This window comes from Phyllobates terribilis, unplaced genomic scaffold, assembly GCF_046119375.1.
Source record: "Phyllobates terribilis strain yellow unplaced genomic scaffold, ASM4611937v1 Scaffold_1__5_contigs__length_1240528914, whole genome shotgun sequence".
Lineage (NCBI taxonomy): Eukaryota > Metazoa > Chordata > Amphibia > Anura > Dendrobatidae > Phyllobates > Phyllobates terribilis.
Window position 1 is genome coordinate 599,866,958 of NW_027362761.1, and position 25,020 is coordinate 599,891,977.

Sequence of the window (25,020 nt, forward strand, 5' to 3'; positions counted from 1 at the left end):
TATATGTGCTCTATATACCTGGAGGAGCTGCTATAGCTAACCGAGGCCATGAGTATACATACTATATGTACTCTATATACCTGGAGGAGCCGCTATACCTAACAGAGGCCGTGAGTATATATACTATATGTACTCTATATACCTGGAGGAGCCGCTATACCTACCCGAGGCCGTGAGTATATATACTATATGTGCTCTATATACCTGGAGGAGCCGCTATAGCTAACCGAGGCCGTGAGTATACATACTATATGTACTCTATATACCTGGAGGAGCCGCTATAGCTAACCGAGGTCGTGAGTATATATACTATATGTGCTCTATATACCTGGAGGAGCTGCTATAGCTAACCGAGGCCATGAGTATACATCCTATAAGTGCTCTATATACCTGGAGGAGCCGCTATACCTAACCGAGGCCGTGAGTATATATACTATATGTACTCTATATACCTGGAGGAGCTGCTATAGCTAACCAAGGCCGTGAGTATATATACTATATGTGCTCTATATACCTGGAGGAGCTGCTATACCTAACCGAGGCCGTGAGTATATATACTATATGTACTCTATATACCTGGAGGAGCTGCTATAGCTAACCGAGGCCGTGAGTATATATACTATATGTGTGTATATACCTGGAGGAGCCGCTATAGCTAACCGAGGCCGTGAGTATACATCCTATATGTGCTCTATATACCTGGAGGAGCCGCTATAGCTAACCGAGGCCGAGTATATATACTATATGTGCTCTATATACCTGGAGGAGCCGCTATACCTAACCGAGGCCGTGAGTATACATCCTATATGTGCTCTATATACCTGGAGGAGCCGCTATAGCTAACCGAGGCCGTGAGTATACATCCTATATGTGCTCTATATACCTGGAGGAGCCGCTATACCTAACCGAGGCCGTGAGTATACATCCTATATGTGCTCTATATACCTGGAGGAGCCGCTATACCTAACCGAGGCCGTGAGTATACATCCTATATGTGCTCTATATACCTGGAGGAGCCGCTATAGCTAACCGAGGCCGTGAGTATATATACTATATGTGCTCTATATACCTGGAGGAGCCGCTATAGCTAACCGAGGCCGTGAGTATATATACTATATGTGCTCTATATACCTGGAGGAGCCGCTATAGCTAACCGAGGCCGAGTATATATACTATATGTGCTCTATATACCTGGAGGAGCCGCTATAGCTAACCGAGGCCGAGTATATATACTATATGTACTCTATATACCTGGAGGAGCCGCTATAGCTAACCAAGGCCGTGAGTATATATACTATATGTGCTCTATATACCTGGAGGAGCTGCTATACCTAACCGAGGCCGTGAGTATATATACTATATGTGCTCTATATACCTGGAGGAGCCGCTATAGCTAACCGAGGCCGTGAGTATACAGTTATATGAAAAAGTTTGGGCACCCCTATTAATCTTAAGCTTAATGTTTTATAAAAATTGGTGTTTTTGCAGCAGCTATTTCAGTTTGATATATGTAATAACTGTTGGACACAGTAATGTTTCTGCCTTGAAATGAGGTTTATTGTACTAACAGAAAATGTGCAATCTGCATTCAAACAAAATTTGACAGGTGCATAAGTATGGGCACCTCACCAGAAAAGTGACATTAATATTTAGTAGATCCTCCTTTTGCGATAATAACAGCCTCTAGTCGCTTCCTGTAGCTTTTAATGAGTTCCTGGATCCTGGATGAAGGTATTTTTGACCATTCCTCTTTACAAAACAATTCCAGTTCAGATAAGTTTGATGGTTGGCGAGCATGGACAGCCCTCTTCAAATGATCCCACAGATGTTCAATGATATTCAGGTCTGGGGACTGGGATGGCCGTTCCAGAACATTGTAATTGTTCCTCTGCATGAATGCCTGAGTAGATTTGGAGCGGTGGTTTGGATCATTGTCTTGCTGAAAGATCCATCCCCTGCATAACTTCAACTTTATCACTGATTCTTGAACATTATTGTCAAGAATCTGCTGATACTGAGGGGAATCCATGCGTCCCTCAACTTTAACAAGATTCCCGGTGCCGGCATTGGCCACACAGCCCCAAAGCATGATGGAACCTCCACCAAATTTTACTGTGGGTAGCAAGTGTTTTTCTTGGAATGCTGTGTTTTTTTGCCGCCATGCATAACGCCTTTTTGTATGACCAAACAACTCAATCTTGGTTTCATCAGTCCACAGGACCTTCTTCCAAAAAGAAATTGGCTTCTCCAAATGTGCTTTTGCATACCTCAACCGACTCTGTTTGTGGCGTGCTTGCAGAAACGGCTTCTTTCGCATCACTCTCCCATACAGCTTCTCCTTGTGCAAAGTGCGTTGTATAGTTGACCGATGCACAGTGAAACCATCTGCAGCAAGTTGATGCTGCAGCTCTCTGGAGGTGGTCTGAGGATTGTCCTTGACTGATCTCACCATTCTTCTTCTCTGCCTTTCTGATGTTTTTCTTGGCCTGCCACTTCTGGCCTTAACCAGAACTGTCCCTGTGTTCTTCCATTTCCTTACTATGTTCCTCACAGTGGAAACTGACAGGTTAAATCTCTGAGACAGCTTTTTGTATCCTTCCCCTGAACAACTATGTTGAATAATCTTTGTTTTCAGATCATTTGACAGTTGTTTTTAGGAGCCCATGATGCCACTCTTCAGAGGAGATTCAAACAGGAGAACAACTTGCAAGTGGCCACTTTAAGTAGCTTTTCTCATGATTGCATACACCTGGCTATGAAGTTCAAAGCTCAATGAGGTTACAAAACCAAAAAAAGTGCTTTAGTAAGTCAGTAAAAAGTAGGTAGGAGTATTTAAAACAAGAAAATGATAAGGGTGCCCATACTTATGCACCTGTCAAATGTTGTTTGAATGCAGATTGCACATTTTCTGTTAGTACAATAAACCTCATTTCAAGGCAGAAACATTACTGTGTCCAACAGTTATTACATAGATCAAACTGAAATAGCTGTTGCAAAAACACCAATTTTTATAAAACATGAAGCTTAAGATTAATAGGGGTGCCCAAACTTTTTCATATAACTGTATATACTATATGTACTCTATATACCTGGAGGAGCCGCTATAGCTAACCGAGGCCGTGAGTATACATACTATATGTGTGTATATACCTGGAGGAGCCGCTATAGCTAACCGAGGCCGTGAGTATATATACTATATGTGCTCTATATACCTGGAGGAGCTGCTATAGCTAACCGAGGCCGTGAGTATATATACTATATGTGTGTATATACCTGGAGGAGCCGCTATAGCTAACCGAGGCCGTGAGTATATATACTATATGTACTCTATATACCTGGAGGAGCCGCTATAGCTAACCGAGGCCGAGTATATATACTATATGTGCTCTATATACCTGGAGGAGCCGCTATAGCTAACCGAGGCCGTGAGTATATATACTATATGTGTGTATATACCTGGAGGAGCCGCTATAGCTAACCGAGGCCGTGAGTATATATACTATATGTGTGTATATACCTGGAGGAGCCGCTATAGCTAACCGAGGCCGTGAGTATACATCCTATATGTACTCTATATACCTGGAGGAGCCGCATGGGGATCTCTGGACCGACGGCTCATGATGAGGGTAGTAGTCCAGGTGAGACATGATCAGGAGATGGATTGTTATGTTATCATAGTAAAGAGAGTGGAGAGGAGACGCTCTCTGTATAGAGATATCGTCAGGTACACGCGGCCGGTCACCGGCAGGGACACTCGATGGAGTGTTAGCACACACAGATGTATATAAGGTCTATAAGTCAAGTGTACCAACTGTACTCCGTATATACTGCCGCCAGTGCACTCCCACACACCGGAGAAGCGGCAGGAACGCAAGTTCACACTACCACACCACTAACAAGGCCTTTGCCAAGCCAGTATTTCCATTTATCCACTAAGCTTTATCCCCTTTGGATGCAGTGCCGTGCCGCGGGAGGCCTCTGTGCCGTGCCGCGGGAGGCCGCTGTGCCGTGCCACAGGAGGCCGCTGTGCCGTGCCGCGGGAGGCCTCTGTGCCGTGCCGCGGGAGGCCTCTGTGCCGTGCCGCGGGAGGCCTCTGTGCCGTGCCGCGGGAGGCCGCTGTGCCGTGCCGCGGGAGGCCGCTGTGCCGTGCCACGGGAGGCCGCTGTGCCGTGCCGCGGGAGGCCTCTGTGCCGTGCCGCGGGAGGCCGCTGTGCCGTGCCACAGGAGGCCGCTGTGCCGTGCTGCGGGAGGCCTCTGTGCCGTGCCGCGGGAGGCCTCTGTGCCGTGCCGCGGGAGGCCTCTGTGCCGGGCCGCGGGAGGCCGCTGTGCCCGCATTCACCCCGGGCTCTTTATCTCACGTTTACAGGAGCTGAAGGAAGAATTCACCCGTATCCTGACCGCCAATAACCCGCACGCTCCGCAAAACATCGTCAGATACAGCTTCAAAGTGAGTAGTGGTGGAAAGTACAGTAATGTCCAAATCTGATGATCCAGAATGTCTGATAATCCGACACTTGGCGCTATGTACAGTATATATAGGATACAGGTGTATACGGCATATATCCCCTCCGTTGTGTGCAGGAGCGAGCCTACAAGCCCATGAGCATCGTGGACCAGCTGGCCGTACATTTCTCGCTGGACGGGAACATGTTACACAAAGACTCGGACGAGGCGCGGAGACAGCGGGCGAGGATGGGCGTCATTGACGGTAAGTGTGGCTCCATCGCCCCCGTGTGTGCCCTGGACGGGTGATGTGACAGCGCGCCGACTGCCCGTCCATGAAGATGCTGTCGCCTCCTTGTCTGTCATCCACAGGTCTGTCTATAACTGGAGGCGATTGGCGATCACCATGTATACATGTATATACTCATCCTGCACCTCTGCCCCCCACAGAGACCGCGCCGAGTGACGCCCCAGAGGCCGGAGACAGGGAGGCGGATGGGAGAGCCGAGCCTACGGTACTGTATATACATCAGGGTACATGTGCCCCCAGGGGATGACCCCACTGCCCCAATACATGCCTCAGCTGCTCCAGAACCTCATCATACACCTCAGCTGCTGCAGAACCTCATCATACACCAGCTGCTGCACAACCTCATAATACACCTCAGCTGCTGCACAACCTCCCACTACACCTCAGCTGCTGCACAACTTCCCAATACACCTCAGCTGCTGCAGAACCTCATAATACACCTCAGCTGCTGCAGAACCTCATCATACACCTCTGTTGCTGCAGAACCTCATAATACACCTCAGCTGCTGCAGAACCTCATAATACACCTCAGCTGCTGCAGAACCTCATAATACACCTCAGCTGCTGCAGAACCTCATCATCCACCTCAGCTGCTGCAGAACCTCATCATACACCTCAGCGGCTGCAGAACCTCATAATACACCTCAGCTGCTGCAGAACCTCATAATACACCTCAGCTGCTGCAGAACCTCATCATACACTTCAGCTGCTGCAGAACCTCATAATACACCTCAGCTGCTGCAGAACCTCCTAATACATCTCAGCTGCTGCAGAACCTCATACTACACCTCAGCTGCTGCAGAACCTCATCATACACTTCAGCTGCTGCAGAACCTCATACTACACCTCAGCTGCTGCAGAACCTCCTAATACATCTCAGCTGCTGCAGAACCTCATAATACACCTCAGCTGCTGCACAACCTCATCATACACCTCAGCTGCTGCAGAACCTCATCATACACCTCAGCTGCTGGAGAACCTCATCATACACCTCAGCTGCTGCAGAACCTCATAATACACCTCAGCTGCTGCAGAACCTCATCATACACCTCAGCTGCTGCACAACCTCATCATACACCTCAGCTGCTGCACAACCTCATCATACACCTCAGCTGCTGGAGAACCTCATCATACACCTCAGCTGCTGCAGAACCTCATCATACACCTCAGCTGCTGCAGAACCTCATCATACACCTCAGCTGCTGCAGAACCTCATAATACACCTCAGCTGCTGCAGAACCTCATCATACATCTCAGCTGCTGCGGAACCTCATCATACACCTCAGCTGCTGCAGAAGCTCATCATACACCTCAGCTGCTGCAGAACCTCATCATACATCTCAGCTGCTGCAGAACCTCATCATACATCTCAGCTGCTGCAGAACCTCATCATACACCTCAGCTGCTGCAGAACCTCACCATACACCTCAGCTGCTGCACAACCTCATCATACACCTCAGCTGCTGCACAACCTCATCATACACCTCAGCTGCTGCACAACCTCATCATACACCTCAGCTGCTGCACAACCTCATCATACACCTCAGCTGCTGCAGAACCTCCACATTCACCTTGTACTTCCCGCCGTCCTCAGGTCGCCGCTGATGATGGGGCTGAGGCTGAGGGACTTGTCACCAAAAGCAGAAAAGAGCGGAAACTGACCAACCAGTTCAACTTCAGCGAGAGAGCGTCACAGACGTACAACAACCCCCAGCGGGTAAGGTCGGGTTATGTGTGATATATCTGACGGGGGAGGGTAGGAGCCCCCCTAGCGCGGTCACCACATGGGTCCGGGCAGTGACCGCTTCATTATGCTCTGTTCCAGGAAAGAGCGTCACAGACAGAACCGCCACCACGAGCTTCGTTCTCCGGCACCGCCAATCAGGTACATGGTACTGACATTTGTGTGTGCTGACCGTTTGCGTGGCTGTACCGGTCATGCGGCCTCGGTGCGGCACCTCCAGACTTGGCCTCAGCGCGGCGCCTCCAGACTCGGCCTCAGCGCGGCGCCTCCTGACTCGGCCTCAGCGCGGCGCCTCCTGACTCGGCCTCAGCGCGGCGCCTCCTGACTCGGCCTCAGCGCGGCGCCTCCTGACTCGGCCTCAGCGCGGCGCTTCCTGAGTCGGCCTCAGCGCTGCGCCTCCAGACGCGGCCTCGGCGCGGCGTCTCCTGACTCGGCCTCGGCGCGGCGTCTCCTGACTCGGCCTCAGCGCAGAGCTTCCTGAGTCGGCCTCAGCGCTGCGCCTCCAGACGTGGCCTCGGCGCGGCGCCTCCTGACTCGGCCTCGGCGCGGCGTCTCCTGACTCGGCCTCGGCGCGGCGCTTCCTGAGTCGGCCTCAGCGCTGCGCCTCCAGACGCGGCCTCGGCGCGGCGTCTCCTGACTCGGCCTCGGCGCGGCTCTTCCTGACTCGGCCTCGGCGCGGCGTCTCCTGACTCGGCCTCAGCGCGGCTCTTCCTGATTCGGTCTCAGCGCGGTGCTTCCTGATTCGGCCTCAGTGCGGCGCTTCCTGATTCGGCCTCGGCCTCGGCGCGGCGCTTCCTGACTCGGCCTCGGCGCAGCGCCTCCAGACGCGGCCTCGGCGCGGCGCATCCAGACGCGGCCTCAGCTCCGTGCCTCCATCTTTCAGTGGGAGATCTACGACGCTTACATTGCGGAGCTGCAGAAGCAGGAGAAGCTGAAGGAGAAGCAGAAAGCCCCCGCGTCCAAGAAGGAGGACGAGCTCCAGTCCAGGCGGAGGGTGCCCACCTCCGAGTCTCAGGTGAGACCCTGGGGACCCCTATAAGAGGGCAGGGGTCACCCTCCTCCTTATGTAACTGAGTGGTCTCCATGTCTTGTACCGGAGCAGAGTGATGACATCACCAAGGTGGAGAAATCCAGCAAAATCCTGGAGCGGATGGTGAACCAGAATACGTACGATGACGTCACACAAGGTGAGATATATGTATACCGCACGGTGATGACATCACACAAGGTAAGATATATGTATGCCGCACAGCGATGACATCACACAAGGTGAGATATATGTATACCGCACGGCGATGACATCACACAAGGTGAGATATATGTATACCGCACAGCGATGACATCACACAAGGTGAGATATATGTATACCGCACAGCGATGACATCACACAAGGTGAGATATATGTATACCGCACAGCGATGACCTCACACAAGGTGAGATATATGTATACCGCACAGCGATGATATCACACAAGGTGAGATATATGTATACCGCACAGCGATGACATCACACAAGGTGAGATATATGTATACCGCACAGCGATGACATCACACAAGGTGAGATATATGTATACCGCACAGCGATGACCTCACACAAGGTGAGATATATGTATACCGCACAGCGATGACATCACACAAGGTGAGATATATGTATACCGCACAGCGATGACATCACACAAGGTGAGATATATGTATACCGCACAGCGATGACATCACACAAGGTGAGATATATGTATACAGCACGGTGATTACGCTCGCGCAAGGCGGGAAGCCGGTCCTTTACATATAGAGAGTTCTGCACATTTCCTTTACTCATAAAATGACGTAAACGCAACAATAAAGGGAAGTGACCTAGGATTTACAGGGAACCTGACGGCTGACACACAGCCCGAACCACGAGAGCAAGTATCAGAAGATAACTGGTGACGTCACAGCTCACCCCCTCCTCCTCCTGTACAATGACCTCTGCACAGGTCACAGGGCATGCTCACAACACTCTCATGGAGAAGATAACCTGTGATGTCTTAGCTCATCTCCTCTTCGTGTGCTGACGGACACTCTTGTGCTGACGGACGCCCGTATGCTGACAGACGCTCTTGTGCTGATGGACGCCCGTGTGCTGACGGAATCCCGTGTGCTGACGGACGCTCATGCACTTGTTTCTCTTGTTCAGACTTCAGGTACTTTGAGGATGTGGCGGATGAGTTCCGGGAGCAGGAGGGCACGCTGCTGCCGCTGTGGAGGTTCCAGTATGAGAAGGCCAAACGCCTGGCGGTGACTGCCCTCTGCTGGTGAGTGCAGGTATTACATGGTAGCAGGAGTGCGGAGGGGCAGGGAGCTCCCATGCAGCGGGTATTCGGCCATGACGCTGATTTGTGCCAACTAACATAACACAGTAAGCAGAACGGCAGCCATGCCTGGCAACGCCGCCTGTCACTGTGCTGCTCACTGGTTATCATAGTCAGGATGCTCACAGCACACACTGCCGCAGTCGGGACGCTCACAGCACACACTGCCGCAGTCGGGACGCTCACAGCACACACTGCCGCAGTCGGGACGCTCACAGCACACACTGCCGCAGTCGGGACGCTCACAGCACACACGGCCACAGTCGGGACGCTCACAGCACACACTGCCGCAGTCGGGACGCTCACAGCACACACTGCCGCAGTCGGGACGCTCACAGCACACACGGCCGCAGTCGGGACGCTCACAGCACACACTGGCGCAGTCGGGATGCTCACAGCACACACTGGCGCAGTCGGGACACTCACAGCACACACTGGCGCAGTCGGGACGCTCACAGCACACACTGGCCGCAGTCGGGATGCTCACAGCGCCCCTAAAATGAGTCCTAGACCCAATCCCTAAAATGAATCAGACCCTAGACCAACCCCTAAAATAGCATACCCCAGACCAGACCCCCAAAGTGATATCAGACCCCTGACCAGTCCTCCAAGGTCATGTCAGACCCCCAGACCGAGCCACCAGTGTGGGTCAGTTCTGTGTGCGTTGATGTCCCCTGTCCCGTTTTGGACTGATCACATGGGAACTCCTCTGTGTTGCGGCCTGGGCGCAGCCATGTTGTGGTCATTGCTGGTTTATAAGGCCTCGGATCCAGCAGGGGGCAGCAGTGCTGCAATGACCTGCAGCCTGAGAGCCAACAGTCAGGAAGCCACTGACAGGTCTGTTCTAGAGAGCCTGCATGGGTCTGATGCCACAGAAAGCAGAGTGGCCATCATTGTGCCGGCATTATGGCCGGGATTAACCCTTCTATCACCTGACCCTTGTTCTCTCCTCACAGGAGCCCCAAGTACAAGGATCTGTTTGCTGTGGGACACGGATCATGTGAGTGATATATGATGACGCACATGGTCCAGACGGGTGAGGACGCCGTGACTCCTGTCACTGACAGGAAGCAGATTACACCCAGCAGGTGGACGGAGATCACAGAGACGTCCTATAGCAGCAGGGGCCGGGCACCATTACTATTTATGGCCGGCACTGTTGTGGGGGGGGGCTCTCTGGCTGCCACTGTTGTGGGGGGGGGGGCGCTCTGGCCGGCACTGTTGTGGGGGGCGCTCTGGCCGGCACTGTTGTGGGGGGGGGGCGCTCTGGCCGCCACTGTTGTGGGGGGGGGGCGCTCTGGCCGGCACTGTTGTGGGGGGGGGGCGCTCTGGCCGGCACTGTTGTGGGGTGGGGGTTCTCTAGCAGACACTGTTGTGGGGGGGGCGCTCTGGCCGGCACTGTTGTGGGGGGGGGGGGGGCGCTCTGGCCAGCACTGTTGTGGTGGGGGGTTCTCTAGCAGACACTGTTGTGGGGGGGGCGCTCTGGCCGGCACTGTTGTGGGGGGGGGTTCTCTAGCAGACACTGTTGTGGGGGGGGGGGCGCTCTGGCCGTCACTGTTGTGGTGGGGGGTTCTCTAGCAGACACTGTTGTGGGGGGGGGGGCGCTCTGGCCGTCACTGTTGTGGTGGGGGGTTCTCTAGCAGACACTGTTGTGGGGGGGGGGGCGCTCTGGCCGTCACTGTTGTGGTGGGGGGTTCTCTAGCAGACACTGTTGTGGTGGGGGGCGCTCTGGCCGGCACTGTTGTGGTGGGGGGTTCTCTAGCAGACACTGTTGTGGGGGGGGGCGCTCTGGCCGTCACTGTTGTGGTGGGGGGTTCTCTAGCAGACACTGTTGTGGGGGGGGGGCGCTCTGGCCAGCACTGTTGTGGTGGGGGGTTCTCTAGCAGACACTGTTGTGGGGGGGGGGGGGGGCGCTCTGGCCGGCACTGTTGTGGTGGGGGGCGCTCTGGCCGGCACTGTTGTGGTGGGGGGTTCTCTAGCAGACACTGTTGTGGGGGGGGGGGGCGCTCTGGCCGTCACTGTTGTGGTGGGGGGTTCTCTAGCAGACACTGTTGTGGGGGGGGGGGCGCTCTGGCCGTCACTGTTGTGGTGGGGGGTTCTCTAGCAGACACTGTTGTGGGGGGGGGGGCGCTCTGGCCGGCACTGTTGTGGTGGGGGGTTCTCTAGCAGACACTGTTGTGGGGGGGGGGGCGCTCTGGCCGGCACTGTTGTGGTGGGGGGTTCTCTAGCAGACACTGTTGTGGGGGGGGCGCTCTGGCCGGCACTGTTGTGGGGGGGGGGTTCTCTAGCAGACACTGTTGTGGGGGGGGGGGGCGCTCTGGCCGTCACTGTTGTGGTGGGGGGTTCTCTAGCAGACACTGTTGTGGGGGGGGGGGCGCTCTGGCCGGCACTGTTGTGGTGGGGGGCTCTCTGGCCGGCACTGTTGTGGGGGGGGGGCGCTCTGGTTGGCACTGTTGTGGGGGGGGCGCTCTGGCTGGCACTGTTGTGGGGGGGGGGCGCTCTGGTTGGCACTGTTGTGGGGGGGGCGCTCTGGCCGGCACTGTTGTGGGAGCAGTAACTGTCCTATTATGTATCAGCAGGGCCCGCAGTGACGGGGTATATGTAATGAGGGTCCTGTACAGTGGGGGTCTTGCGCGGAGCAGCCTTTGTCGGGGTCACTGTCCAGTCCCATCTCTCAGCACTGGAGCAGAGCATTGCTCCGCCGCCCCCGGGACACGCAGGACTCCGCCCGCGACTTCTCCCACAATGGAGGATGATCGGGCGCTGAACCAAGAGGCTGCTCCTCCGATCCGGTCAGCGTCAAGCTGTTACACGCTGTGATCACATCAGCGCCTCATTAGTCAGGATGTGACCGCCATCTCCTGTAATGGCAGAATAGGAGGGCACCACTGTACAGGCGGCTACACAATCAGACCACGTCATGTGTATATACTGTATACAGCCTCTGAACACAGGCCATGACCATTACAGATGACCACAGGGAGTCACTGCTGTCTTTCCACTCTGATTTACTGGGTGCAGGGTAGAGGTGAGCAGCGGGTGCAGGGTAGAGGTGAGCAGCGGGTGCAGGGTAGAGGTGAGCAGCGGGTGCAGGGTAGAGGTGAGCAGCGGGTGCAGGGTAGGGGTGAGCAGCGGGTGCAGGGTAGAGGTGAGCAGCGGGTGCAGGGTAGAGGTGAGCAGCGGGTGCAGGGTAGAGGTGAGCAGCGGGTGCAGGGTAGAGGTGAGCAGCGGGTGCAGGGTAGAGGTGAGCAGCGGGTGCAGGGTAGAGGTGAGCAGCGGGTGCAGGGTAGAGGTGAGCAGCGGGTGCAGGGTAGGGGTGAGCAGCGGGTGCAGGGTAGGGGTGAGCAGCGGGTGCAGGGTAGAGGTGAGCAGTGGGTGCAGGGTAGGGGTGAGCAGCGGGTGCAGCGTAGAGGTGAGCAGCGGGTGCAGCGTAGAGGTGAGCAGCGGGTGCAGCGTAGAGGTGAGCAGCGGGTGCAGGGTAGGGGTGAGCGGCGGGTGCAGGGTAGGGGTGAGCGGCGGGTGCAGGGTAGAGGTGAGCAGTGGGTGCAGGGTAGAGGTGAGCGGCGGGTGCAGGGTAGAGGTGAGCGGCGGGTGCAGGGTAGCGTTCAGCGGCGGGTGCAGGGTAGCGTTCAGCGGCGGGTGCAGGGTAGCGTTCAGCGGCGGGTGCAGGGTAACGTTTAGCAGCGGGTGCAGGGTAGCGTTTAGCGGCGGGTGCAGGGTAGCGTTCAGCGGCGGGTGCAGGGTAGCGTTCAGCGGCGGGTGCAGGGTAACGTTTAGCGGCGGGTGCAGGGTAGCGTTTAGCGGCGGGTGCAGGGTAGCTTTCAGCAGCGGGTAGAGGTGAGCAGCGGGTGCAGCGTAGAGGTGAACGGCGGGTGCAGGGTAGCGTTCAGCGGCGGGTGCAGGGTAGCGTTCAGCGGCGGGTGCAGGGTAGCGTTCAGCGGCGGGTGCAGGGTAACGTTTAGCGGTGGGTGCAGGGTAGCGTTTAGTGGCGGGTGCAGGGTAGCGTTCAGCAGCGGGTAGAGGTGAGCGGCGGGTGCAGCGTAGAGGTGAGCTGCGGGTGCAGGGTAGAGGTGAGCAGCGGGTGCAGGGTAGAGGTGAGCAGCGGGTGCAGGGTAGAGGTGAGCAGCGGGTGCAGCGTAGAGGTGAGCGGCGGGTGCAGGGTAGGGGTGAGCGGCGGGTGCAGGGTAGGGGTGAGCGGCGGGTGCAGGGTAGCGTTCAGCGGCGGGTGCAGGGTAGCGTTCAGCGGCGGGTGCAGGGTAACGTTTAGCGGCGGGTGCAGGGTAGCGTTTAGTGGCGGGTGCAGGGTAGCGTTCAGCAGCGGGTAGAGGTGAGCGGCGGGTGCAGCGTAGAGGTGAGCTGCGGGTGCAGGGTAGAGGTGAGCAGCGGGTGCAGCGTAGAGGTGAGCTGCAGGTGCAGGGTAGAGGTGAGCGGCGGGTGCAGGGTAGAGGTGAGCGGCGGGTGCAGCGTAGAGGTGAGCAGCGGGTGCAGGGTAGAGGTGAGCAGCGGGTGCAGGGTAGCGTTCAGCTGCGGGTGCAGGGTAGCGTTCAGCTGCGGGTGCAGGGTAGCGTTCAGTGGCGGGTGCAGGGTAGCGTTCAGCGGCGGGTGCAGGGTAGCGTTTAGCGGTGGGTGCAGGGTAGCGTTCAGCAGCGGGTGCAGCGTAGAGGTGAGCAGCGGGTGTAGGGTAGAGTTCAGCAGCGGGTGCAGCGTAGAGGTGAGCAGCGGATGCAGGGTAGAGGTGAGCAGCGGGTGCAGGGTAGAGGTGAGCAGCGGGTGCAGGGTAGAGGTGAGCAGCGGGTGCAGGGTAGAGTTGAGCGGCGGGTGCAGGGTAGAGGTGAGCTGCAGGTGCAGGGTAGGGGTGAGCAGTGGGTGCAGGGTAGAGGTGAGCAGCGGGTGCAGGGTAGCGTTCAGCAGCGGGTGCAGGGTAGCGTTCAGCAGCGGGTGCAGGGTAGCGTTTAGCAGCGGGTGCAGGGTAGCGTTTAGCAGCGGGTGCAGGGTAGCGTTTAGCAGCGGGTGCAGGGTAGCGTTTAGCAGCGGGTGCAGGGTAGCGTTCAGCAGCGGGTGCAGGGTAGCGTTCAGCAGCGGGGGCAGGGTAGCGTTCAGCAGCGGGTGCAGCGTAGCGGTCCGCAGCGTAGCGGTCTGCAGGGTAGCGGTCAGGTCTAAGCTGCCCTCAGGGGCGTGGCTTATAGTGGCAGCTCTGTATTAGCCCCTCCCATCCCTCTTGTCTCCTCCAATCACTTTCTTCTGTCATACAGATGACTTCATGAAGCAGACCCGGGGGCTGCTGCTCCTTTACTCCCTGAAGAACCCCTCGTACCCCGAGTACATCTTCAGCACGGAGAGCGGCATCATGTGCCTGGACATCCACAAGGATCACCCCTACCTGGTGGCCGCCGGCTTCTATGATGGGAACGTGGCAATCTTCAACCTGAAGTCTGACTCCCCGCAGCCGAAGTGCGCGAGCTCCGCAAAGTCCGGCAAACACACCGACCCCGTGTGGCAGGTGAGGGCCCGCCACCCCCTACAGTCACAGTGCGCGGACCGTGTACCTGCTGCTGACAATCACCAAGAACATGGTGACCCTGGTCTCATCAGGGCAAGAGACCCCCCTCATGTACCAGTCGCCTGGGGGTCCCCTCTCTGTACCACCAGAATCTCAGCACATGCCCAGAAACCTCCTCAAATATCCATCCATCAATGTAAGCCAGTAACTGAGGGGGAGAAGAACGGTGTGAGAGGTTTCCAGGTATCCAGACCCCTCTCCAAAGGAAGACATCAAGCTGTCACCAACAGGGGGAGCTCCTGCTGCAGACAGTCTTATCCTGTATCTCTGTATACAGGGAGCTCCCCCTAGTGGTGGCTGCAGACAGAATCTTATCATGTATCTCTGTATACAGGGAGCTCCCCCTAGTGGTGGCTGCAGACAGGATCTTATCATGCATCTCTGTATACAGGGAGCTCCCCCTAGGGGTGGCTGCAGACAGGACCTTATCATGTATCTCTGTATACAGGGAGCTCCCCCTAGTGGTGGCTGCAGACAGAATCTTATCATGCATCTCTGTATACAGGGAGCTCCCCCTAGGGGTGGCTGCAGACAGGACCTTATCATGTATCTCTGTATACAGGGAGCTCCCCCTAGTGGTGGCTGCAGACAGAATCTTATCATGTATCTCTGTATACAGGGAGCTCCCCCTAGTGGTGGCTGCAGACAGAATCTTATCATGTATCTCTGTATACAGGGAGCTCCCCCTAGTGGTGGCTGCAGACAGAATCTTATCATGTATCTCTGTATACAGGGAGCTCCCCCTAGTGGTGGCTGCTGACAGGATCTTATCATGTATCTCTGTATACAGGGAGCTCCCCCTAGTGGTGGCTGCAGACAGAATCTTATCATGTATCTCTGTATACAGGGAGCTCCCCCTAGTGGTGGCTGCAGACAGAATCTTATCATGTATCTCTGTATACAGGGAGCTCCCCCTAGTGGTGGCTGCAGACAGGATCTTATCATGTATCTCTGTATACAGGGAACTCCCCCTGGTGGTGGCTGCAGATAGGATCTTATCATGTATCTCTGTATACAGGGAGCTCCCCCTAGTGGTGTCTGCAGACATAATCTTATCATGTATCTCTGTATACAGGGAGCTCCCCCTGGTGGTGGCTGCAGACAGAATCTTATCATGTATCTCTGTATACAGGGAGCTCCCCCTGGTGGTGGCTGCAGACAGAATCTTATCATGTATCTCTGTATACAGGGAGCTCCCCCTAGTGGTGGCTGCAGACAGAATCTTATCATGTATCTCTGTATACAGGGAACTCCCCCTGGTGGTGGCTGCAGACAGGATCTTATCATGTATCTCTGTATACAGGGAGCTCCCCCTAGTGGTGGCTGCAGACAGAATCTTATCATGTATCTCTGTATACAGGGAGCTCCCCCTAGTGGTGGCTGCAGACAGGATCTTATCATGTATCTCTGTATACAGGGAGCTCCCCCTAGTGGTGGCTGCAGACAGAATCTTATCATGTATCTCTGTATACAGGGAGCTCCCCCTAGTGGTGGCTGCTGACAGGATCTTATCATGTATCTCTGTATACAGGGAGCTCCCGCTAGTGGTGGCTGCAGACAGGATCCTATCATGTATCTCTGTATACAGGGAGCTCCCGCTAGTGGTGGCTGCAGACAGGATCTTATCATGTATCTCTGTATACAGGGAGCTCCCCCTAGTGGTGGCTGCAGACAGAATCTTATCATGTATCTCTGTATACAGGGAGCTCCCCCTAGTGGTGGCTGCTGACAGGATCTTATCATGTATCTCTGTATACAGGGAGCTCCCCCTAGTGGTGGCTGCAGACAGAATCTTATCATGTATCTCGGTATACAGGGAGCTCCCCCTAGTGGTGGCTGCAGACAGAAACTTATCATGTGTCTCTGTATACAGGGACCTCCCCCTAGTGGTGGCTGCTGACAGGATCTTATCATGTATCTCTGTATACAGGGAGCTCCCCCTAGTGGTGGCTGCAGACATGATCTTATCATGTATCTCTGTATACAGGGAGCTCCTCCTAGTGGTGGCTGCAGACAGAATCTTATCATGTATCTCTGTATACAGGGAGCTCCCCCTAGTGGTGACTGCAGACAGGATCTTATCATGTATCTCTGTATACAGGGAGCTCCTCCTAGTGGTGGCTGCAGACAGAATCTTATCATGTATCTCTGTATACAGGGAGCTCCCCCTAGTGGTGGCTGCAGACAGAATCTTATCATGTATCTCTGTATACAGGGAGCTCCTCCTAGTGGTGGCTGCAGACAGGATCTTATCATGTATCTCTGTATACAGTGAGCTCCCCCTAGTGGTGACTGCAGACAGGATCTTATCATGTATCTCTGTATACAGTGAGCTCCGCCTAGTGGTGGCTGCAGACAGAATCTTATCATGTATCTCTGTATACAGGGAGCTCCTCCTAGTGGTGGCTGCAGACAGGATCTTATCATGTATCTCTGTATACAGGGAGCTCCCCCTAGTGGTGGCTGCAGACAGAATCTTATCATGTATCTCTGTATACAGGGAGCTCCCCCTAGTGGTGGCTGCAGACAGAATCTTATCATGTATCTCTGTATACAGGGAGCTCCTCCTAGTGGTGACTGCAGACAGAATCTTATCACGTATCTCTGTATACAGTGAGCTCCCCCTAGTGGTGACTGCAGACAGAATCTTATCATGTATCTCTGTATACAGGGAGCTCCCCCTAGTGGTGGCTGCAGACAGAATCTTATCATGTATCTCTGTATACAGGGAGCTCCCCCTAGTGGTGGCTGCAGACAGAATCTTATCATGTATCTCTGTATACAGGGAGCTCCCCCTAGTGGTGGCTGCAGACAGAATTTTATCATGTATCTCTGTATACAGGGAGCTCCCGCTAGTGGTGGCTGCAGACAGGATCTTATCATGTATCTTTGTATACAGGGAGCTCCTCCTAGTGGTGACTGCAGACAGGATCTTATCATGTATCTCTGTATACAGTGAGCTCCCCCTAGTGGTGGCTGCAGACAGGATCTTATCATGTATCTCTGTAAACAGGGAGCTCCCCCTAGTGGTGGCTGCAGACAGGATATTATCATGTATCTCTGTATACAGGGAGCTCCCGCTAGTGGTGGCTGCAGACAGAATCTTATCATGTATCTCTGTATACAGGGAGCTCCCCCTAGTGGTGGCTGCAGACAGGATCTTATCATGTATCTCTGTATACAGGGAGCTCCCCCTAGTGGTGGCTGCAGACAGAATCTTATCATGTATCTCTGTATACAGGGAGCTCCCCCTAGTGGTGGCTGCAGACAGAATCTTATCATGTATCTCTGTATACAGGGAGCTCCCCCTAGTGGTGGCTGCAGACAGAATCTTATCATGTATCTCTGTATACAGGGAACTCCCCCTAGTGGTGGCTGCAGACAGAATCTTATCATGTATCTCTGTATACAGGGAGCTCCCTCTAGTGGTGGCTGCAGACAGAATCTTATCATGTATCTCTGTGTACTGGGAGCTCCCCCTAGTGGTGGCTGCAGACAGAATCTTATCATGTATCTCTGTATACAGGGAGCTCCCCCTAGTGGTGGCTGCAGACAGAATCTTATCATGTATCTCTGTATACAGGGAGCTCCCCCTAGTGGTGGCTGCAGACAGGATCTTATCATGTATCTCTGTATACAGGGAGCTCCCCCTAGTGGTGGCTGCAGACATGATCTTATCATGTATCTCTGTATACAGGGAGCTCCTCCTAGTGGTGGCTGCAGACAGGATCTTATCATGTATCTCTGTATACAGGGAGCTCCCCCTAGTGGTGGCTGCTGACAGGATCTTATCATGTATCTCTGTATACAGGGAGCTCCCCCTAGTGGTGGCTGCAGACAGCATCTTATCATGTATCTCTGTATACAGGGAGCTCCCCCTAGTGGTGGCTGCAGACAGGATCTTATCATGTGTCTCTGTATACAGGGAGCTCCCCCTAGTGGTGGCTGCTGACAGGATCTTATCATGTATCTCTGTATACAGGGAGCTCCCCCTAGTGGTGGCTGCAGACAGAATCTTATCATGTATCTCTGTATACAGGGAGCTCCCGCTAGTGGTGGCTGCAGACAGGATCTTATCATGTATCTCTGTATACAGGGAGCTCCCCCTAGTGGTGGCTACAGACAGAATCTTATCATGTATCTCTGTATACAGGGAGCTCCCCCTAGTGGTGGCTGCAGACAGGATCTTATCATGTATCTCTGTATACAGGGAGCTCCCCCTAGTGGTGGCTGCAGACATGATCTTATCATGTATCTCTGTATACAGGGAGCTCCTCCTAGTGGTGGCTGCAGACAGAATCTTATCATGTATCTCTGTATACAGGGCGCTCCCCCTAGTGGTGGCTGCAGACAGGATCTTATCATGTATCTCTGTATACAGGGAGCTCCCCCTAGTGGTGGCTGCAGACAGAATCTTATCATGTATCTCTGTATACAGGGAGCTCCCGCTAGTGGTGGCTGCAGACAGGATCTTATCATGTATCTCTGTATACAGGGAGCTCCCCCTAGTGGTGGCTGCAGACAGAATCTTATCATGTATCTCTGTATACAGGGAGCTCCTCCTAGTGGTGACTGCAGACAGAATCTTATCATGTATCTCTGTATACAGTGAGCTCCCCCTAGTGGTGGCTGCAGACAGGATCTTATCATGTATCTCTGTATACAGGGAGCTCCCCCTAGTGGTGGCTGCAGACAGGATCTTATCATGTATCTCTGTATACAGTGAGCTCCCCCTAGTGGTGACTGCAGACAGAATCTTATCATGTATCTCTGTATACAGTGAGCTCCCCCTAGTGGTGACTGCAGACAGAATCTTATCATGTATCTATGTATACAGGGAGCTCCTACTAGTGGTGGCTGCAGACAGGATCTTATCATGTATCTCTGTATACAGGGAGCTCCTCCTAGTGGTGGCTGCAGACAGGATCTTATCATGTATCTCTGTATACAGTGAGCTCCCCCTAGTGGTGACTGCAGACAGGATCTTATCATGTATCTCTGTATACAGGGAGCTCCCCCTAGTGGTGGCTGCAGACAGAATCTTATCATGTATCTCTGTATACAGGGAGCTCCCCCTAGTGGTGGCTGCAGACAGAATCTTATCATGTATCTCTGTATACAGGGATCTCCCGCTAGTGGTGGCTGCAGACAGGATCTTATCATGTATCTCTGTATACAGGGAGCTCCTCCTAATGGTGACTGCAGACAGAATCTTATCATGTATCTCTGTATACAGTGAGCTCCCCCTAGTGGTGGCTGCAGACAGGATCTTATCATGTATCTCTGTATACAGGGAGCTCCCCCTAGTGGTGGCTGCAGACAGGATCTTATCATGTATCTCTGTATACAGTGAGCTCCCCCTAGTGGTGACTGCAGACAGGATCTTATCATGTATCTCTGTATACAGTGAGCTCTCTGTAACGGGTCTGGGAGGCGGAACCTCTGGGCTACTATACAAGGGAGCGGTCCTTGTAAGGGAGCGGGTGGCGACCAGGCAGGCAGTCACAGCAGGTGACCGGGACAGTCTCTGGGTGTACGGGCAGGAGGTCACGGCAAGTGATCAGGGCAGTCTCTGGAAGAACGGGCTGGAGGTCACGGCAAGTGACCGGGGCAGTCTCTGGAAGAACGGGCTGGAGGTCACGGCAAGTGACCGGGGCAGTCTCTAGGTAAAGGGTAGGTACGACCTGTGATGGCTGAACCTCCAGGTAGGCTAGCAAGGCAGATGGAGGATGTGTGCTCCCAGGTGAGCAAGCGAGAGTCTCTGGAATAGCAGGTGGTCACAGCACGTGACGGCGGAGCCTCCAGGTAGGCAAGCAGGCAGGTAGCGGAGAAGCGCTCCCAGGTGAGCGGGCAAGCTGGTCCATAGACAGACTGACCGGAGTTCTAAGGCAGACCGTCGGACCTCAGGCAGGCAGGCAGGTAACAGGAAATCAGGCAGGATTAGGACAGCAAGCTGGCAGGAATCTGGCAGGTAACTGGCAGGTAACTGGCAACGGGACCTGAGGGCTGAAGCAGAGTAGAACAGTGCAACAACATTGCTCGGGCACCTCCATTTTGGAGGAGGTGCCTTATATATGGTAAAGTCCTCCGGCCATTGGCCGGGGACTCCTTAGGACGGCGCGCGCGGCCCCTTTAAGAGGGAGGGAGGGCGCGCGCGCGCGCGCCCTAAACACAGTGGCCGGGAAGGAGCGCGCGCTGCCAGCAGAGCGGGAGAGGGACGCCGGGCACGGAGCAGAGCGGTGAGGGGAACAGCGTCCCTGCCTAGCAGAGGGCAGGGACGCCGGCACTACACTCTCCATAGTCGTGGCTGCAGACAGGATCTTATCATGTATCTCTGTATACAGGGAGCTCCTCCTAGTGGTGGCTGCAGACAGGATCTTATCATGTATCTCTGTATACAGGGAGCTCCCCCTAGTGGTGGCTGCAGACAGAATCTTATCATGTATCTCTGTATACAGGGAGCTCCCCCTAGTGGTGGCTGCAGACAGAATCTTATCATGTATCTCTGTATACAGGGAGCTCCCGCTAGTGGTGGCTGCAGACAGGATCTTATCATGTATCTCTGTATACAGGGAGCTCCTCCTAGTGGTGACTGCAGACAGAATCTTATCATGTATCTCTGTATACAGTGAGCTCGCCCTAGTGGTGACTGCAGGCAGAATCTTATCATGTATCTCTGTATACAGGGAGCTCCCCCTAGTGGTGACTGCAGGCAGAATCTTATCATGTATCTCTGTATACAGGGAGCTCCTCCTAGTGGTGACTGCAGACAGAATCTTATCACGTATCTCTGTATACAGTGAGCTCCCCCTAGTGGTGACTGCAGGCAGAATCTTATCATGTATCTCTGTATACAGGGAGCTCCCCCTAGTGGTGGCTGCAGACAGAATCTTATCATGTATCTCTGTATACAGGGAGCTCCCCCTAGTGGTGGCTGCTGACAGGATCTTATCATGTATCTCTGTATACAGGGAGCTCCCCCTAGTGGTGGCTGCAGACAGCATCTTATCATGTATCTCTGTATACAGGGAGCTCCCCCTAGTGGTGGCTGCAGACAGGATCTTATCATGTGTCTCTGTATACAGGGAGCTCCCCCTAGTGGTGGCTGCTGACAGGATCTTATCATGTATCTCTGTATACAGTGAGCTCCCCCTAGTGGTGGCTGCAGACAGGATCTTATCATGTATCTCTGTATACAGGGAGCTCCCGCTAGTGGTGGCTGCAGACAGGATCTTATCATGTATCTCTGTATACAGGGAGCTCCCCCTAGTGGTGGCTACAGACAGAATCTTATCATGTATCTCTGTATACAGGGAGCTCCCCCTAGTGGTGGCTGCAGACAGGATCTTATCATGTATCTCTGTATACAGGGAGCTCCCCCTAGTGGTGGCTGCAGACATGATCTTATCATGTATCTCTGTATACAGGGAGCTCCCCCTAGTGGTGGCTGCAGACAGAATCTTATCATGTATCTCTGTATACAGGGAGCTCCCCCTAGTGGTGACTGCAGACAGGATCTTATCATGTATCTCTGTATACAGGGAGCTCCCCCTAGTGGTGGCTGCAGACAGGATCTTATCATGTATCTCTGTATACAGGGAGCTCCCCCTAGTGGTGGCTACAGACAGAATCTTATCATGTATCTCTGTATACAGGGAGCTCCCCCTAGTGGTGGCTGCAGACAGGATCTTATCATGTATCTCTGTATACAGGGAGCTCCCCCTAGTGGTGGCTGCAGACATGATCTTATCATGTATCTCTGTATACAGGGAGCTCCTCCTAGTGGTGGCTGCAGACATAATCTTATCATGTATCTCTGTATACAGGGAGCTCCCCCTAGTGGTGGCTGCAGACAGAATCTTATCATGTATCTCTGTATACAGGGAGCTCCCGCTAGTGGTGGCTGCAGACAGGATCTTATCATGTATCTCTGTATACAGGGAGCTCCCCCTAGTGGTGGCTGCAGACAGAATCTTATCATGTATCTCTGTATACAGGGAGCTCCCCCTAGTGGAGGCTGCAGACAGAATCTTATCATGTATCTCTGTATACAGGGAGCTCCCGCTAGTGGTGGCTGCAGACAGGATCTTATCATGTATCTCTGTATACAGGGAGCTCCTCCTAGTGGTGACTGCAGACAGAATCTTATCATGTATCTCTGTATACAGTGAGCTCACCCTAGTGGTGGCTGCAGACAGGATCTTATCATGTATCTCTGTATACAGGGAGCTCCACCTAGTGGTGACTGCAGGCAGAATCTTATCATGTATCTCTGTATACAGGGAGCTCCCCCTAGTGGTGGCTGCAGACAGAATCTTATCATGTATCTCTGTATACAGGGAGCTCCCCCTAGTGGTGGCTGCAGACAGGATCTTATCATGTATCTCTGTATACAGGGAGCTCCCCCTAGTGGTGGCTGCAGACAGGATCTTATCATGTATCTCTGTATACAGGGAGCTCCCCCTAGTGGTGACTGCAGGCAGAATCTTATCATGTATCTCTGTATACAGGGAGCTCCCCCTAGTGGTGACTGCAGGCAGATTCTTATCACGTATCTCTGTATACATGGAGCTCCTCCTAATGGTGACTGCAGACAGAATCTTATCACGTATCTCTGTATACAGTGAGCTCCCCCTAGTGGTGACTGCAGGCAGAATCTTATCATGTATCTCTGTATACAGGGAGCTCCCCCTAGTGGTGGCTGCAGACAGAATCTTATCATGTATCTCTGTATACAGGGAGCTCCCCCTAGTGGTGGCTGCAGACAGAATCTTATCATGTATCTCTGTATACAGGGAGCTCCTCCTAGTGGTGACTGCAGACAGAATCTTATCACGTATCTCTGTATACAGTGAGCTCCCCCTAGTGGTGACTGCAGGCAGAATCTTATCATGTATCTCTGTATACAGGGAGCTCCCCCTAGAGGTGGCTGCAGACAGAATCTTATCATGTATCTCTGTATACAGGGAGCTCCCCCTAGTGGTGGCTGCAGACAGAATCTTATCATGTATCTCTGTATACAGGGAGCTCCCCCTAGTGGTGGCTGCAGACAGAATTTTATCATGTATCTCTGTATACAGGGAGCTCCTGCTAGTGGTGGCTGCAGACAGGATCTTATCATGTATCTTTGTATACAGGGAGCTCCTCCTAGTGGTGACTGCAGACAGGATCTTATCATGTATCTCTGTATACAGTGAGCTCCCCCTAGTGGTGGCTGCAGACAGGATCTTATCATGTATCTCTGTAAACAGGGAGCTCCCCCTAGTGGTGGCTGCAGACAGGATATTATCATGTATCTCTGTATACAGGGAGCTCCCGCTAGTGGTGGCTGCAGACAGAATCTTATCATGTATCTCTGTATACAGGGAGCTCCCCCTAGTGGTGGCTGCAGACAGGATCTTATCATGTATCTCTGTATACAGGGAGCTCCCCCTAGTGGTGGCTGCAGACAGAATCTTATCATGTATCTCTGTATACAGGGAGCTCCCCCTAGTGGTGGCTGCAGACAGAATCTTATCATGTATCTCTGTATACAGGGAGCTCCCCCTAGTGGTGGCTGCAGACAGAATCTTATCATGTATCTATGTATAGAGGGAGCTCCCTCTAGTGGTGGCTGCAGACAGAATCTTATCATGTATCTCTGTATACTGGGAGCTCCCCCTAGTGGTGGCTGCAGACAGAATCTTATCATGTATCTCTGTATACAGGGAGCTCCCCCTAGTGGTGGCTGCAGACAGAATCTTATCATGTATCTCTGTATACAGGGAGCTCCCCCTAGTGGTGGCTGCTGACAGGATCTTATCATGTATCTCTGTATACAGGGAGCTCCCCCTAGTGGTGGCTGCAGACAGCATCTTATCATGTATCTCTGTATACAGGGAGCTCCCCCTAGTGGTGGCTGCAGACAGGATCTTATCATGTGTCTCTGTATACAGGGAGCTCCCCCTAGTGGTGGCTGCTGACATGATCTTATCATGTATCTCTGTATACAGTGAGCTCCCCCTAGTGGTGGCTGCAGACAGGATCTTATCATGTATCTCTGTATACAGGGAGCTCCCGCTAGTGGTGGCTGCAGACAGGATCTTATCATGTATCTCTGTATACAGGGAGCTCCCCCTAGTGGTGGCTACAGACAGAATCTTATCATGTATCTCTGTATACAGGGAGCTCCCCCTAGTGGTGGCTGCAGACAGGATCTTATCATGTATCTCTGTATACAGGGAGCTCCCCCTAGTGGTGGCTGCAGACAAGATCTTATCATGTATCTCTGTATACAGGGAGCTCCCCCTAGTGGTGGCTGCAGACAGAATCTTATCATGTATCTCTGTATACAGGGAGCTCCCCCTAGTGGTGACTGCAGACAGGATCTTATCATGTATCTCTGTATACAGGGAGCTCCCCCTAGTGGTGGCTGCAGACAGGATCTTATCATGTATCTCTGTATACAGGGAGCTCCCCCTAGTGGTGGCTACAGACAGAATCTTATCATGTATCTCTGTATACAGGGAGCTCCCCCTAGTGGTGGCTGCAGACAGGATCTTATCATGTATCTCTGTATACAGGGAGCTCCCCCTAGTGGTGGCTGCAGACATGATCTTATCATGTATCTCTGTATA

The 25,020-nt window shown here is 53.7% G+C and overlaps 1 protein-coding gene across 1 annotated transcript in view; it reads left to right on the forward strand.

Annotated features, from left to right (window-relative positions):
* DNAI1 (dynein axonemal intermediate chain 1) overlaps positions 1-25,020 on the forward strand; it is a 227,364-nt gene that overhangs the window by 42,168 nt on the left and 160,176 nt on the right. The window contains exons 5-14 of the mRNA XM_073655111.1: positions 4,367-4,447; positions 4,582-4,708; positions 4,894-4,958; positions 6,348-6,470; positions 6,579-6,638; positions 7,381-7,512; positions 7,600-7,684; positions 8,670-8,787; positions 9,801-9,844; positions 14,097-14,344. Coding sequence (XP_073511212.1) covers positions 4,367-4,447; positions 4,582-4,708; positions 4,894-4,958; positions 6,348-6,470; positions 6,579-6,638; positions 7,381-7,512; positions 7,600-7,684; positions 8,670-8,787; positions 9,801-9,844; positions 14,097-14,344 — 1,083 coding nt within the window. The remainder of the gene's footprint in view (positions 1-4,366; positions 4,448-4,581; positions 4,709-4,893; positions 4,959-6,347; positions 6,471-6,578; positions 6,639-7,380; positions 7,513-7,599; positions 7,685-8,669; positions 8,788-9,800; positions 9,845-14,096; positions 14,345-25,020) is intronic.